Source organism: Artemia sp. Qi Xiang Cuo, chromosome 6 (genome assembly GCF_049724085.1).
Source record: "Artemia sp. Qi Xiang Cuo chromosome 6, ASM4972408v1, whole genome shotgun sequence".
Classification (NCBI taxonomy): Eukaryota; Metazoa; Arthropoda; class Branchiopoda; order Anostraca; family Artemiidae; genus Artemia; species Artemia sp. Qi Xiang Cuo.
This window is the reverse complement of record NC_142799.1, coordinates 50014455-50026874: the sequence shown is the minus strand read 5'-3', so window position 1 is coordinate 50026874 and position 12420 is coordinate 50014455. Positions and strand designations below refer to the sequence as shown.

The following is a 12420-nucleotide window of genomic DNA, read 5'->3' as shown; positions in this document are numbered from 1 at the left end:
AATATTGCTTCTTACTCAAAAATATTATGGAAAAGACGTTGTAATTAGTTATGATGATTCCATTTGAAAGTGGAACTATTTCAAAGCATGCCTTAGAATAGAAAATTGCGCATAAAGTGAATAGCCGGTTGGTACTATTTAATATCAGTTGTCTCCAGTTGACCTCGTTACAGTCATAGCTTTTTCTTTACAGTCAATTCTTCACCAAGAATGCATTAATAGCCCATTAGTCGCATTAAGCACATCTGAACAAAGCTGATCATACCTTTGGCATAAAACTGTATCAAAACCACACAAAATCCTGATAGTACTTCCCCCCTCTGGCAAAATTTCTGGGGGTATTCATGATACCTTAAAACGCAATTTTCTGTGTTTTAAGTTGCCATTAATTCTTTATTTTTAGGGTTTTCAAACAGAAGTAACCCCGAGTAAAATTTTACCAGGCTGGGGCTCTGTAGTTGAAGAAATCCTAATGATCATCCTGCAGAGCCTATTGGTTTCGGCGATGGAATCAGGAAGGTATGGTAAAGAAGTTGAATAAAATATAAAGCATAATGCTTATTTTGAACCACAATAAAAATTAAGCATGCTGCTACTGTAATCAATACTGTTAATACTACTGTTACTACTACTACTACTGATTCTCGTACTACCCCCACTGCTACTATGACGCTAGTACTATTAATGCAAAGTGTATGAAGGTGATATTGAGAGAATATTGAGGGGAAATATGAACTAAATCAAGACACGCATTGTGCATGCAGATACTCAAAGGCGTATCTCAAGAATGGATTTGGGTATTAAGTTGGAACTATCAGAAAATGCTTAAATGGGAAGATCAATTGACCAAAAGGTAGTATGTGCACGCTACTGCTAATACAGCTACCACCGCTACTTTACTACTATTACTACTACTGCTACTACTACTGCTACTGCTACTACTAATACTACTACTAATACTACTACTACTACTACCACTACTACTACTTCTTCTACTACTACTACTACTAGTCCAACAACTACTTTTAAGGCTAAGAGTATTAAGATGAAAATTTCAGGAAGTATATGAATATACAGGTTATCAACAGGGCATATCGGCAATGTCAGAGTAATGATAAATTGTAGCAAGTCAAAACTTCCAGGACTTGATGAGGGGTATGTTCAACTGACCAAAAGACAACGCTACTGCTGCTGCTAGCACTACTGTTAATACTACAAATAGAACAAGTACTAAAACTACTACTGTGACGACTATTACAGCTATGTCTAAGGGTATTATGGTGAAACTTTCATGGAATATTGAAGGGGAAGGTGAACTGAATCACAATACACCGTCCGTACAAGGCTGTCAAATGAGAGTATCAGCAATATCTTAGGAACGGTTTGGTGTATGAAGTTAAAGCTTACAGGGTTTACTGTGGGGGATGTTGAGCTAACCAACAGACAATTTTTGCATCTTGATTTTGCTGCTTTTACTCAAACTGCCACGTCTAGTGCTACTACTGCTGAGCTGCTACAACTATTACTAGTGCTTCCTAGTATTAGTGCTACTAGAGCTAAGGCCACTAGTCTTAATTCTATTGCCACTACCAATACTGCTACTACTATTGCTACTGGCACTTATACTCATGTTGGTTTCTGTTCTTTTTAAGTTTGACTCAGTTATTTATTGTAATTCCTATTCGTTTTTCAGTTTTATTAATTTATTGATAGTGTTTTGTAGCATTTCTACGCTCAGAAGCTTATTTGACGATTTAATGGAGCTCTTTACTTTTTTTTCAAAAACTTATTTTGCGGGAAAAGTTTTTGATTATACACAGAAAACAACTAACAGGTTATATGTTTTGAGGAACAGTTTATGCAACACGTCTTCAAGGAACGTGTTATTATTTTCTTTTCTTGAAGAAAAATTATTTTTAAGATATACAATTACTAAACTTTTGAAGGGTTGATAATTCTGGTGTTTAATCGATGGTGAAGAACCAAATTCTAGCATTACTCTCATATCACTTTCGTCAATGACACCAACTGAAGGTTATGACAACGCTTCAATTTGCCCTAGTAAAAGCTTTAAAAAGAATGTTTTCGCAGGCTGACCAATGGTCTGCTCAGCGACGTAAATGTAATTTTTTGGGGGCTGATTTTTGCTTGTTTTTAGTTTTCCGGCTTGAAATTTTGCGTGGGTTGGATTTTTCCATTTTGACTTTAGTAATTAGAGTTCTGTGTCGGTTTGAATTTCCATGGACTGATCTATTCGGGGTTGGATTTTTCCTGAGATGTTTTGCGGTTTTAGGCTCACAGGAAGCCAATATATTAGCTACTAATATCCTTGTCTCTTGACTAGCCAAAACCTTTCTTGGCCCGAAAATAACATAGAGATTGAAGACATGGTAAGCGATGCAGATGAGGATGACTATGACACAGAAAATAAAATGATAGCCAGCGAAAAAACCGAAGACGACTCAGGCTATTCAAGAACAGCACGTGAGAAATGGCTTTTAGAAGTGGAGAAAGCAACACCAAGATTAATTAATTTCTTCAAGCAGCCAAGTAAGATTGAAATATTTGTTCTAAGGAGGATGTAAATAGCAATAAATAAAAAATGACTACATCTTTAAACGTGTTTGTTAGTTCTTTGAAATCTCCAGAAATATTTTAAGGGAGACTGTTGTCTCTAGTAACCTCTTTAATGGGTTACGAATCAATGACCTAGCTAATACTTGCAATGGTAAAATGCAATGAACTAGCTAATACTTGCCTAATACTTGTAGCATATTAAACATGACATTATATACTTTTTACAAGCATCTCCGTATATCTTTAAACATAAAAAAATAAATCATAAAATGTCTGTAATTTTGTTGATTTGCAGTTTGTGGCTCAGTAATGGCAGCAAAAATGAACTGTTTTTCGGAAATGTTGATTTCTAAATTGAGAAAAAAACTTCGTGAAGTCTGTAAAAATTATAATATTTTCCAAAAAAAATTATCACCAGAATAGCACAAACAAGTTCGTGGTAACGAAAATTTAAAAAATTAAGGAGCGACTCGGCCCAACAGTAACCGAGCAAAAAAAAAAAAATCGATAACAATAGTTACTTGAAAGGAATTGGCTTTTCATGATGATTCTAAATCTGTAAAATGCATTAAATTTATCTTTACTCCCCCCCCCCCAAAAAAAAATCTAAGAACCTGAGAAAGTTTGTCTGACTTTCCAAAAGGGGGGAATATCCCGCAAAAGTCAACAAATTTTACCCAAAAATCACATCATCCGATTTAGCGTATCAGAGAACCTCACTCTAGAGGTTCCAAGCTTCCATCTGGAAAAATGCTGAATGTTGTATTTTTGCCAGAAGAAAGGTCACAAACATATGTTTATTTATTTATTTAATTGTTTTTGTTTTGTTATTGTTTCTTTTAATTCTTCCGAGTGGTGTTTTTATTGAATCAGTAGTTCTATTAGATTAGGAGAAGACACGTTTGAACGGAAATTAATAGCTCTAGTGCGTATTTTGAGTGACAAAAAAAGAAGAAAAAAAATGGAGTCCTACTAGCCGCCCTTTTTTCCCAAAGTCGTCTAATAAAAATTCTGAGATAACCATTTTGTTCAACATAGTTCATAGCTCAAATAACTATGTCCTTGACGATGACTTGACTCCTCTCCCCTTGCCCGTCAGTCAAGGGGACTTGTCGGTCATGTGTCAATCCTAAAACACGGTAGTCCACCTCAGACTCTTAGCGGGCAAGACTATTAGGTTTCGGTTACTTCTTCGTTTGTGAGTCCAAGCAAATTCAGTCCCCCATTTTGTATACAAGTCCAGTGGACAATTTTCGTCATGAGTCAATCCAAAAATCACGATCATCCCTTATTTCTATGGCTATCTACCTTATTTCTGCCCTAGGATGGATGGATGGATGATAGAGTATCTACCAACAAGTGAAAATGACATCATGTTTATACAATCCTGAATTTTCTACAGTTAGCCATGGCAAAGCTGGCATTAGCCTTTTTTCAGGATTGTCACAGGGGTAAGACTGTAAGTTATGAATTTTGTCCATTGTTTACATACACTACTTGTTATTGGGAAGTATACAGACATTTTTCGGGGGGGGGGATTTCTATCGGGAAAATCTTACGTTGGGAGGGAAGTTTCCGCGGGTGAACTTTCCAGGGGAAATTTTAAACGGGGGAATTTTCCAGAATTCACTTACAAGTTTCATTTTATTTGTCTTACTTTCTCTTTGGTGACGCCATTTTACATGTGGAGATGTTCTGGGGGAACTGTCTGGGGTAAATTCTCTGCGGGGCTAGAATCTTTTGGGAGATTTAAGGGCGTGGGGGGATTACCCATGGGGGAACTAGGCCTGGGTAAAATTTCCGGCGTGGAGGAATTTTCCGTGGGAGAAAATTCCATTAAGGGGGGGGGGAATTGCCAGAAAAAGGGGATTTAATTCAAATGAAAACAGGTTAAGGGGAATTTTCCAGGCAGAATTGTCCACAAGAACATTTTCCGGAGCAATTTTCAAGGGGGATGGGGATTTTACGCCGGACGAACTTTCCACGGAGAAACTATCGTTAGTAGGGGGTCCATGGAGAGGTGAGGTGGATTTCCTGGCCTGGAATTATTTCTGTTCTTTTTAAGTTTTAATGTTTCTTCTTACTTCCAGTTGAAAAAAAAACTATTTTTTTTATTTAATCACAAAATAAAACTGTCTAAGCGCTCAAAAGTCAAGATAATAGGGATTATGTATATCCACACACAACTATTTATAACTATTAATTTTAAAAAAAATTTCCACAAAATAAGTTTTTCAGAGAAAATTAAAGAACTCCATTAAACAAAAAATGAGCAAAAATAAAATCAAATAATCTACCAAGCTCGAAACTACCACAAATCAGCATCGATAAATAAATGAAACCCAAAACGAACAGAAATTAAAAGAAATAACTGAGTCAAACTCAAAACGAGCAGAAATTAACATAAGTTGGGCGCAAAACCCCTATGCCTTCCCAAGGCCAGAACAAAATTTGCACTTTACTGAAAAAAATATAAATTTTTTTACTTTTATAACTTTAATACATCAAATAATTTTAACATTTTGATTACTAAATATCAGTATATGCATATTAAACTGGCAATGCACATTCATTTGTATTAGTAAAGTGCAAATTTTGTTCTGGCCTTGGGAAGGCAAAGGGGTTTTGCGCCCAACTTATGTTAATTTCTGCTCGTTTTGAATTTGACTCGTTTATTTGTTTTAATTTCTGTTCGTTTTGGGTTTAATTTATTTATCAATGCTGATTTGTGGTAGTTTCAAGCTTGGTAGATTATTTGATTTTATTTTTACTCATTTTTTGTTTAATGGAGTTCTTTACTTTTCTTTGAAAAACTTATTTTGTGTAAAACATTTTTTTAATTAATTTCTGTTTGTTTTATATTGACATAGTCTTATCAGGGAAAAAGAAAATAACACTTTAAATCTTTTCGTTTTTTTAGACTTTATAGTTTGGCCTGCTATTTGTATGCTGGAGAAAAATTTTCAGCAATTTTTAATAGCATACACCATTTTAAAAATCTGGACACAAATAGTACTGTTTAAATTAGTTTCATACTTCCTCTAGTTGATCTGAAATGAAAAAATTGATACCATTCGCAAAAAAATCTGTTTACTTTCTTTGATAACTTTGATACACTTACATTATTTTGATTTGGTTAAATTTTAAGAGCAGAAGTAGCCTCGAAAGTTTGAACATAAAACCCTCAGTCGTTCATGGGATACTGTTGAGTATCCCAAATGCCTTATTGGGAATTAGCATTATCACTGTGCATTTTGATTTAATTTTAAGGCAGCATTTAGTTTTTAAACATATTGGGCAAATGGGTGGTTGGGAGTGGAAAGGGGGTTGGTTGCCCTCCAATCACTTTCGACAATTAAAAACGGCATCAGCCCTTTCTATTTTCAATCGAGTGAGCCCCTTTCGAAGTTCCCACGACAACTCCTTCGATACAAAGTGCCCTGGTCTAAACAACAACAACAACAAATAATATTACTAATCATTTTCGACTATTAAAAAGGGAACTAGCCCTTTGAATTTCAAATCAAATGAGCCCTTTTCTGAAGTTTCTATGACAACGTCTTCTATAAAAACCTTATACGCCCCCAGGACATATCTTAAAACCCTTGCCCTGAAAGCTGTGGCGGAGTATCCTCCTCAAAAACATATTTTCTATCTGTAAATCAACTACGCTGAACAAAATGGCTATCTCAAAATTTTTATTGGATGTGTTTGGGTGAATGATGAGCGTAGGAGGGGGAGGGCAATTGCCCTCCAATCACTGTCGACTATTATAAAGGGGAGTCGACCTTTGATTTTCCAATCGAATTAGCTTTTTTTGAAGTTTCTACGGCAGCGCCTTCTGTAAAAACCTTATATGCCCCCAGGGCATAACTTGAAACCCTTGCCCTGAGGGTTGCGGGGGAGTGTCCTTCTCAAAAACATATTTTCTATCTGGAAATCAACTAGCCTACGCTAAACAAAATGGCTATCTCAAAATTTTGATTGGATGTGTTTGGGTGAATGATGGACGTGGGGGGGCATAATTGCCCTCCAATCACTTTCAACTATTAAAAAGGGCACTAGCCCTTTGAAATTCCAATCAAATGAGCCCCTTTTGAAGATTCTATGACAACGCCTTCTATAAAAACCTTATATACCCCAGGACATAACTTAAATCCCTTTCCCCGAGGGTTGTTGGGGAGTGTCCTTCTAAAAAACATATTTTCTATTCGTAATTCAACTACGCTGAACAAAATGACTATCTCAAAATTTTGATTTGATGTGTTTGGGGAACCGTTAGGCGTTGGGAAGTGCCTAGCTCTCCTTCAATCAGTTTCGACTTGTAAGAAGGGAAATAACCCTTTGAATTTCCCATCGAATGAGCCTGTTTTGAAGTTTCTACGACAACGTGTTCTTATAAAAACCTTATATGTCCCCAGGGCATAGCTTAAAACACTTGCCCTGATGGTTGTGGGGAAGTATCCTACTAAAAAACATATTTTCTATTTGAAAACCAACTAGCCTACGCTGAACAGAATGGCTATCTCAAAATTCTGATTGGATGTGTTTGGGGAAAAGGTGGGCGTGAGAGGGGGGTTAGTTGCCCTCAAATCACTTTCAACTATTAAAAAGGGTACTAGCCCTTTGAATTTCCAATCGAATGAGCCTGTTTCGAAATTTCCTCGACAACGCCTTCTATAAAAACCTTATATGCCCCCAGGGCATAACTTAAAACCCTTGCCCTGAGGGTTGTGGGGGAGTGTTCTCCTCAAAAATATATTTTCTATCTGGAAATGAACTTCGCTGAACAAAATGGCTATCTCAAAATGTTGATTGGATGTGTTTGGGGGAATGATGGTCGTGGGAGGGCTAATTGCCCTCAAATCACTTTTGACTTTTAAAAAGGGCACTAGCCCAATGAATTTCCAATTGAATTAGCCTGTTTTGAAGTTTCTACGACAATGCCTTCTATGAAAACCTTATATGCCCCCAGGGCATAACTTACAACGTTTGACCTGAGGGTTGCAGGGGAGTGTCCTCCTCAAAAACATATTTTCTATCTGGAAATCAACTGGCCTACCCTGAACAAAATGACTATCTCAAAATTTTTATTGGATGTGTTTTGGGGAATGATGGACGAGGGGGGACTAATTGCCCTCCAATCGCTTTCGACTATTAAAAAGGGCACTAGCCCTTTGAATTTCCAATCAAACGAGCCTGTTTTGAAGTTTCTACGACAACGCCTTCTATAAAAAACCTTATATGCCCCAGGGCATAACTTAAAATCTTTGCCTTGAGGGTTTTGGGGGAGTGTTCGCCTCAAAAATATATTTTCTATCTGGAAATCAACTAGGCTGAACAAAATGGCTATCTTACAATTTTGATTGGATGTGTTTGGGGGAATGATGGGCGTGGGGGTGGCGCTAGTTGTCCTCTAATCACTTTCAACTATTAAAAAGGGCACTAGCCCTTTGAATTTCCAATCGAATGAGCCTTTTTTGAAGTTTCTACGACAACGCCTTCTATAAAAACCTTAAATGTCCCCAGGGTATAACTTAAACCCTTGCCCTGAGGGTTGTGGTGGAGAGTCCTCCTCAAAAATATATTTTCTATCTGGAAATCAACTACGCTGAACAAAATGCTTATCTCAAAATTTTGATTGGATGCGTTTGGGGGAATAATGGGTATGAAGGGGGGGGGGGGGGCTAGTTGCCCTCCAATCACTTTCGACTATTAAAAAGGGCACTAGCCCTTTGAATTTCCAATCGAATGAGCCTGTTTTGAAGTTCCTACGACAACGCCTTCTATAAAAGCCTTATATGCCCACAGGGCACAATTTAAAACCCTTGCCTTGAGGGTTGTGTGGGAGTGTCCTCCTCAAAAACCTATTTTCTATCTGGAAATCAACTATGTTGAACAAAATGGCTATCTCACATTTTTGATTGGTTTTTTTAGGGGGTAAGATGGGCGGGGGGGCTAGTTGCCCTCCAATCACTTTCGACTATTAAAAAGGGCACTAGCCCTTTGGATTTCCAATCGAAAGATCTATTTTTGAAGTTTTTACGACAACGCCTTCTATAAAAACCTTATATGCCCCAGGGCATAACTTGAAACCCTTGCCCTGAGGGTTGTGGGGGAGTGTGCTCCTCAAAAACATATTTTCTATCTGAAAATTAACTACGCTGAACAAAATGGCTATCTCAAAATTTTGATTGGATGTGTTTGGGGGAATGATGGGCGTGGGGGGGACTAGTTGCCCTCCACTCACTTTCGACTATTAAAAAGAACACTATTCCTTTGAATTTCCAATCGAGTTAACCTGTTTTGAAGTTTCTACGACAACGCTTCTATAAAAACCTTATATGCCCCCAGGGCATAACTTAGAACCCTTGCCCCGAGGGCTGTGGGGGAGTGTCCTCCTCAAAAAGATATTTTCTATCTGGAAATCAGCTACGCTGACAAAATGCATTTCTCAAAATTTTGATTGGATTTGTTTGGGGGAATGATGGGCGTGAAAGGGGGAGGGGGGCTTGTTGCCCTCCAATCACTTTCGACTATTAAAAAGGACACTAGCCCTTTGAATTTCCAATCAAATGAGCCTTTTTTGAAGTTTCTACGACAACGCCTTCTATAAAAGCCTTATATGCCCCCAGGGCATAACTTAAAACCCTTGCCCTGAGGGCTGTGGGGGAGTGTCCTCCTCAAAAACCTATTTTTTATCTGGAAATCAACTACGTTGAACAAAATGGCCTATGTCACAATTCTGATTGGATGTGTTTGGGGAAAAGATGGACAGGGCGGGCTAGTTGCCCTCCAATCCCTTTCGACTTTTAAAAAGGCTACTAGCCCTTTGAATTTCCAATCGAAAGAGCCTTTTTTTGAAGTTTCTACGACAAAGCCTTCTATAAAAACCTTATTAGCCCCTAGGGCATAACTTAAAACCCTTGCCCTGAGGGTTGTGGGGGAGTGTCCTCCTCAAAAACATATTTTCTATCTGGAAATAAACTACGCTGAACAACAATCGTATTGACATTTTAACTCATAAATTCAGACGTTTTGAACTGGACTTGTTAGGAGTTTTTGAAATTCATATCCCTTGAGTAGGAAGCTGAAATACATTTAACTTACTCAGGTAGGAAAGATGGTGTGCATAGGAAGGTAGTAGGGCCCATGATGAATAGCGAAGCTCCTAAGTCTTGCTTAGGCTGGGAATATGTTAATACTAAAATGCTAGTTACTCATTTTTTTTATTAACAAATGGGTCACAAAAAAACTCAATATAGAAATTTCCACATAATACTAACAAAACAAAACTGCATATAATACTAACAATATAAAAATAGGTCCCAACGCATAATAGCGTGTTTGGAACGACCCAAAAAAGCGACCCTTCAACAATTAATACACTAATACACTTCCTCAGGGGAAAAACTCTCTGACTCCTCCTCCTCCCCACCCTTACTAAACAACTAATCAACATTCTAAAGATAATATATTTTTACAGGAACTTTACAGGGAAAGGAATCCCACACTCATACTCTATGATTCATCATGCTTCCTTTCATATACCGACAGTCACCTCAATCAACTCATAAATCAGTTTCTCTTTTAAAATTCACAAGCATATACTCACTCCCAAATCAATCATTCAATCCATGTCTAAAATTAAATATAAAAAAAACAAGTTTTTTCAACTGAAAGTAAGAAGCAAGATTAAAACTTAAAACGAAAAGAAATTATTACATATATAAAGGGGTTGCCCCCTCCTCAACACCTCGCTCTTTACGCTAAAGTTTTTTAGCACTTTAAAAAAAAAGCGTCTGATTGTTCTAATTAAACGGCCCTTGTCTTTCAGGATTCACTCTTAAAGAATTGGAACAAAATCCAAACTTTAGCGTAAAGAGCAAGGTGTTGAGGAGGGGGGCAAACCCCTTTATATACGTAATAATTTCTGTTCGTTTTAAGTTTTGATGTTGCTCCTTACTTTCAGATGAAAAAACTTGTTTTTTCCAATTTAATTTCTGATCTTTTTTAAATAATGCCAGAAATATGGCCCAACCTCCCCAGAGAAACCCCCTCCCCACGGAAATATCCTCTAGACAATTCAGTTCCGGTGAAAACTTACCCCGGACAATTACTCTTAACCACTCTGCGCGTAAAATTGAGACGGAAAAGAGAAAGAACATATAAAAAGAATTTTGTTTAAGAATTCTGGCAAATTCTCCCAGTGTATAATTTCCCCTGACACGTTCACTCCCTTGAAACTTCCCTCCTCATGGAAAATTTCCCGTGGAAAAACCCCTAGCAGAGAATTGCCCCCCACCCCACCCGAAAATGTATGCATACATCCCAATAACAAATACTATGCGCAAACAATGGGCAAATTTTATAATTTAAAGACCTTTCCCCTGGGGCTGTGGGGGATCCATGTTATACCCAAAGGCATAGTTATTGGGCCTTTTAACTATGATGAACAAAATGGCTATCTCCAAATTTTGATCGGGCGATTTTGGGAAAAAAGGACGGGGGAGGAGCCTAGTTGCCCTCCAATGTTTTGGTCACTTAAAAAGGGCACTAGAGCTTTTGATTTCCGTTGGAATGAGCCTTCTCCAAATATTCTAGGACCACTGTGTCGATAAAATCGCCCCTGGGAAAAAACAAAAACAAATGAACACCCATCCGTAATCTTTCTTCTGGCAAAAAAATACAAAATTCCACATTTTTGTGAATAGGAACTTGAAATCTATACAGTGGGGTTCTTTGATACGCTGAATCTGATGGTGTGGTTTTCATTGAGGTCACTTGACTTTTAGGGGCCATTTCCCCATTTAATCGAAAATTGAGAAAATTTTCTCAGGCTCGTAACCTTTGATGGGTAAGACCAAACTTAATGAAATTTATATATTTGAGATTAGCATAAAAAGCCAATTCTTTTGATATCTCTCTTGTTCTCAAAATTCTGTTTTATAGAGTTTCGGTTAATATTGAACCGGGTCGCTCCTTACTTACAGTTCGTTACCACGAACTGTTTGATACTGGTTAAAACAAATGCATCGCAAAGAAACGATTTTTAAAAATAAAAAACAGATGGTATCAATTATAGTACTATATGCCCTTGTAGAACAGACTGATGGAGATTGTAGTGATACAGGTGAATTTTACTTACAGCCACAGAATAAAAATGACAGAATCCTAGGAAGATATATGTTGTCTTTGCTAGGGGCTTTTAATGCCCAGAATGGTAGAAATAGGGATAGTTGCTACTTAGTCAAGGTAAGTTTGGTATAGGAAAGGAAAATAATAACGGTTATAAACTGCTGCAATTGTGTTGGTATACTAATCTAGTTATAACCAATAAAGTATTCGATCATAAAATGACTAATAAGTTAACATGCTATGCACATAGTTGTATGTCGGCCAACCTTGTTCATTATGCTATTGTGTCTAAGACTGGCAGGATTGATACAGAATACTAGGAAATACTAGAGTGCTTTTATTGCTGTTGAAAGTAAAGGCCACCATTTAGTACTGCCTAGAAAGGGTAGCCACTAGAACTCCGGCGCCGCGCCGGCGGATCGACCTAACGCCGCCGACGAGAGGCCCGTTCAAACGCCGCCGAAGTGTCGTACCGCCGCCGGCGTACCGCCGGCACGCCGCTACCGGCAGAGGCGGCAGCTTTCGGTCGACTTTAAATTATTTTTACCACAATTCTTTATTGCGTCAACCGCAAAGTCGGAGCTTGTCCTTCTCGTGTGGTTCAGTATTTCGATTTTTCTGATTAGAAATCAAGGAGGGCTTGCACTATTCCCAAATTGTCAAATGCGTTGTTAAAAATCTATCCGTCACCTTGAAAAAAAATTT

The 12420-nt window shown here is 37.7% G+C and overlaps 1 protein-coding gene across 1 annotated transcript in view; it reads left to right on the top strand.

Annotated features, from left to right (window-relative positions):
• Nucleotides 1–12420, top strand: part of IFT57 (intraflagellar transport 57) — a 193028-nt gene that overhangs the window by 114964 nt on the left and 65644 nt on the right. The window contains exons 3-4 of the mRNA XM_089090239.1: nt 404–519; nt 2345–2550. Of these exons, the coding sequence (XP_088946365.1) occupies nt 404–519; nt 2345–2550 (322 nt within the window). The remainder of the gene's footprint in view (nt 1–403; nt 520–2344; nt 2551–12420) is intronic.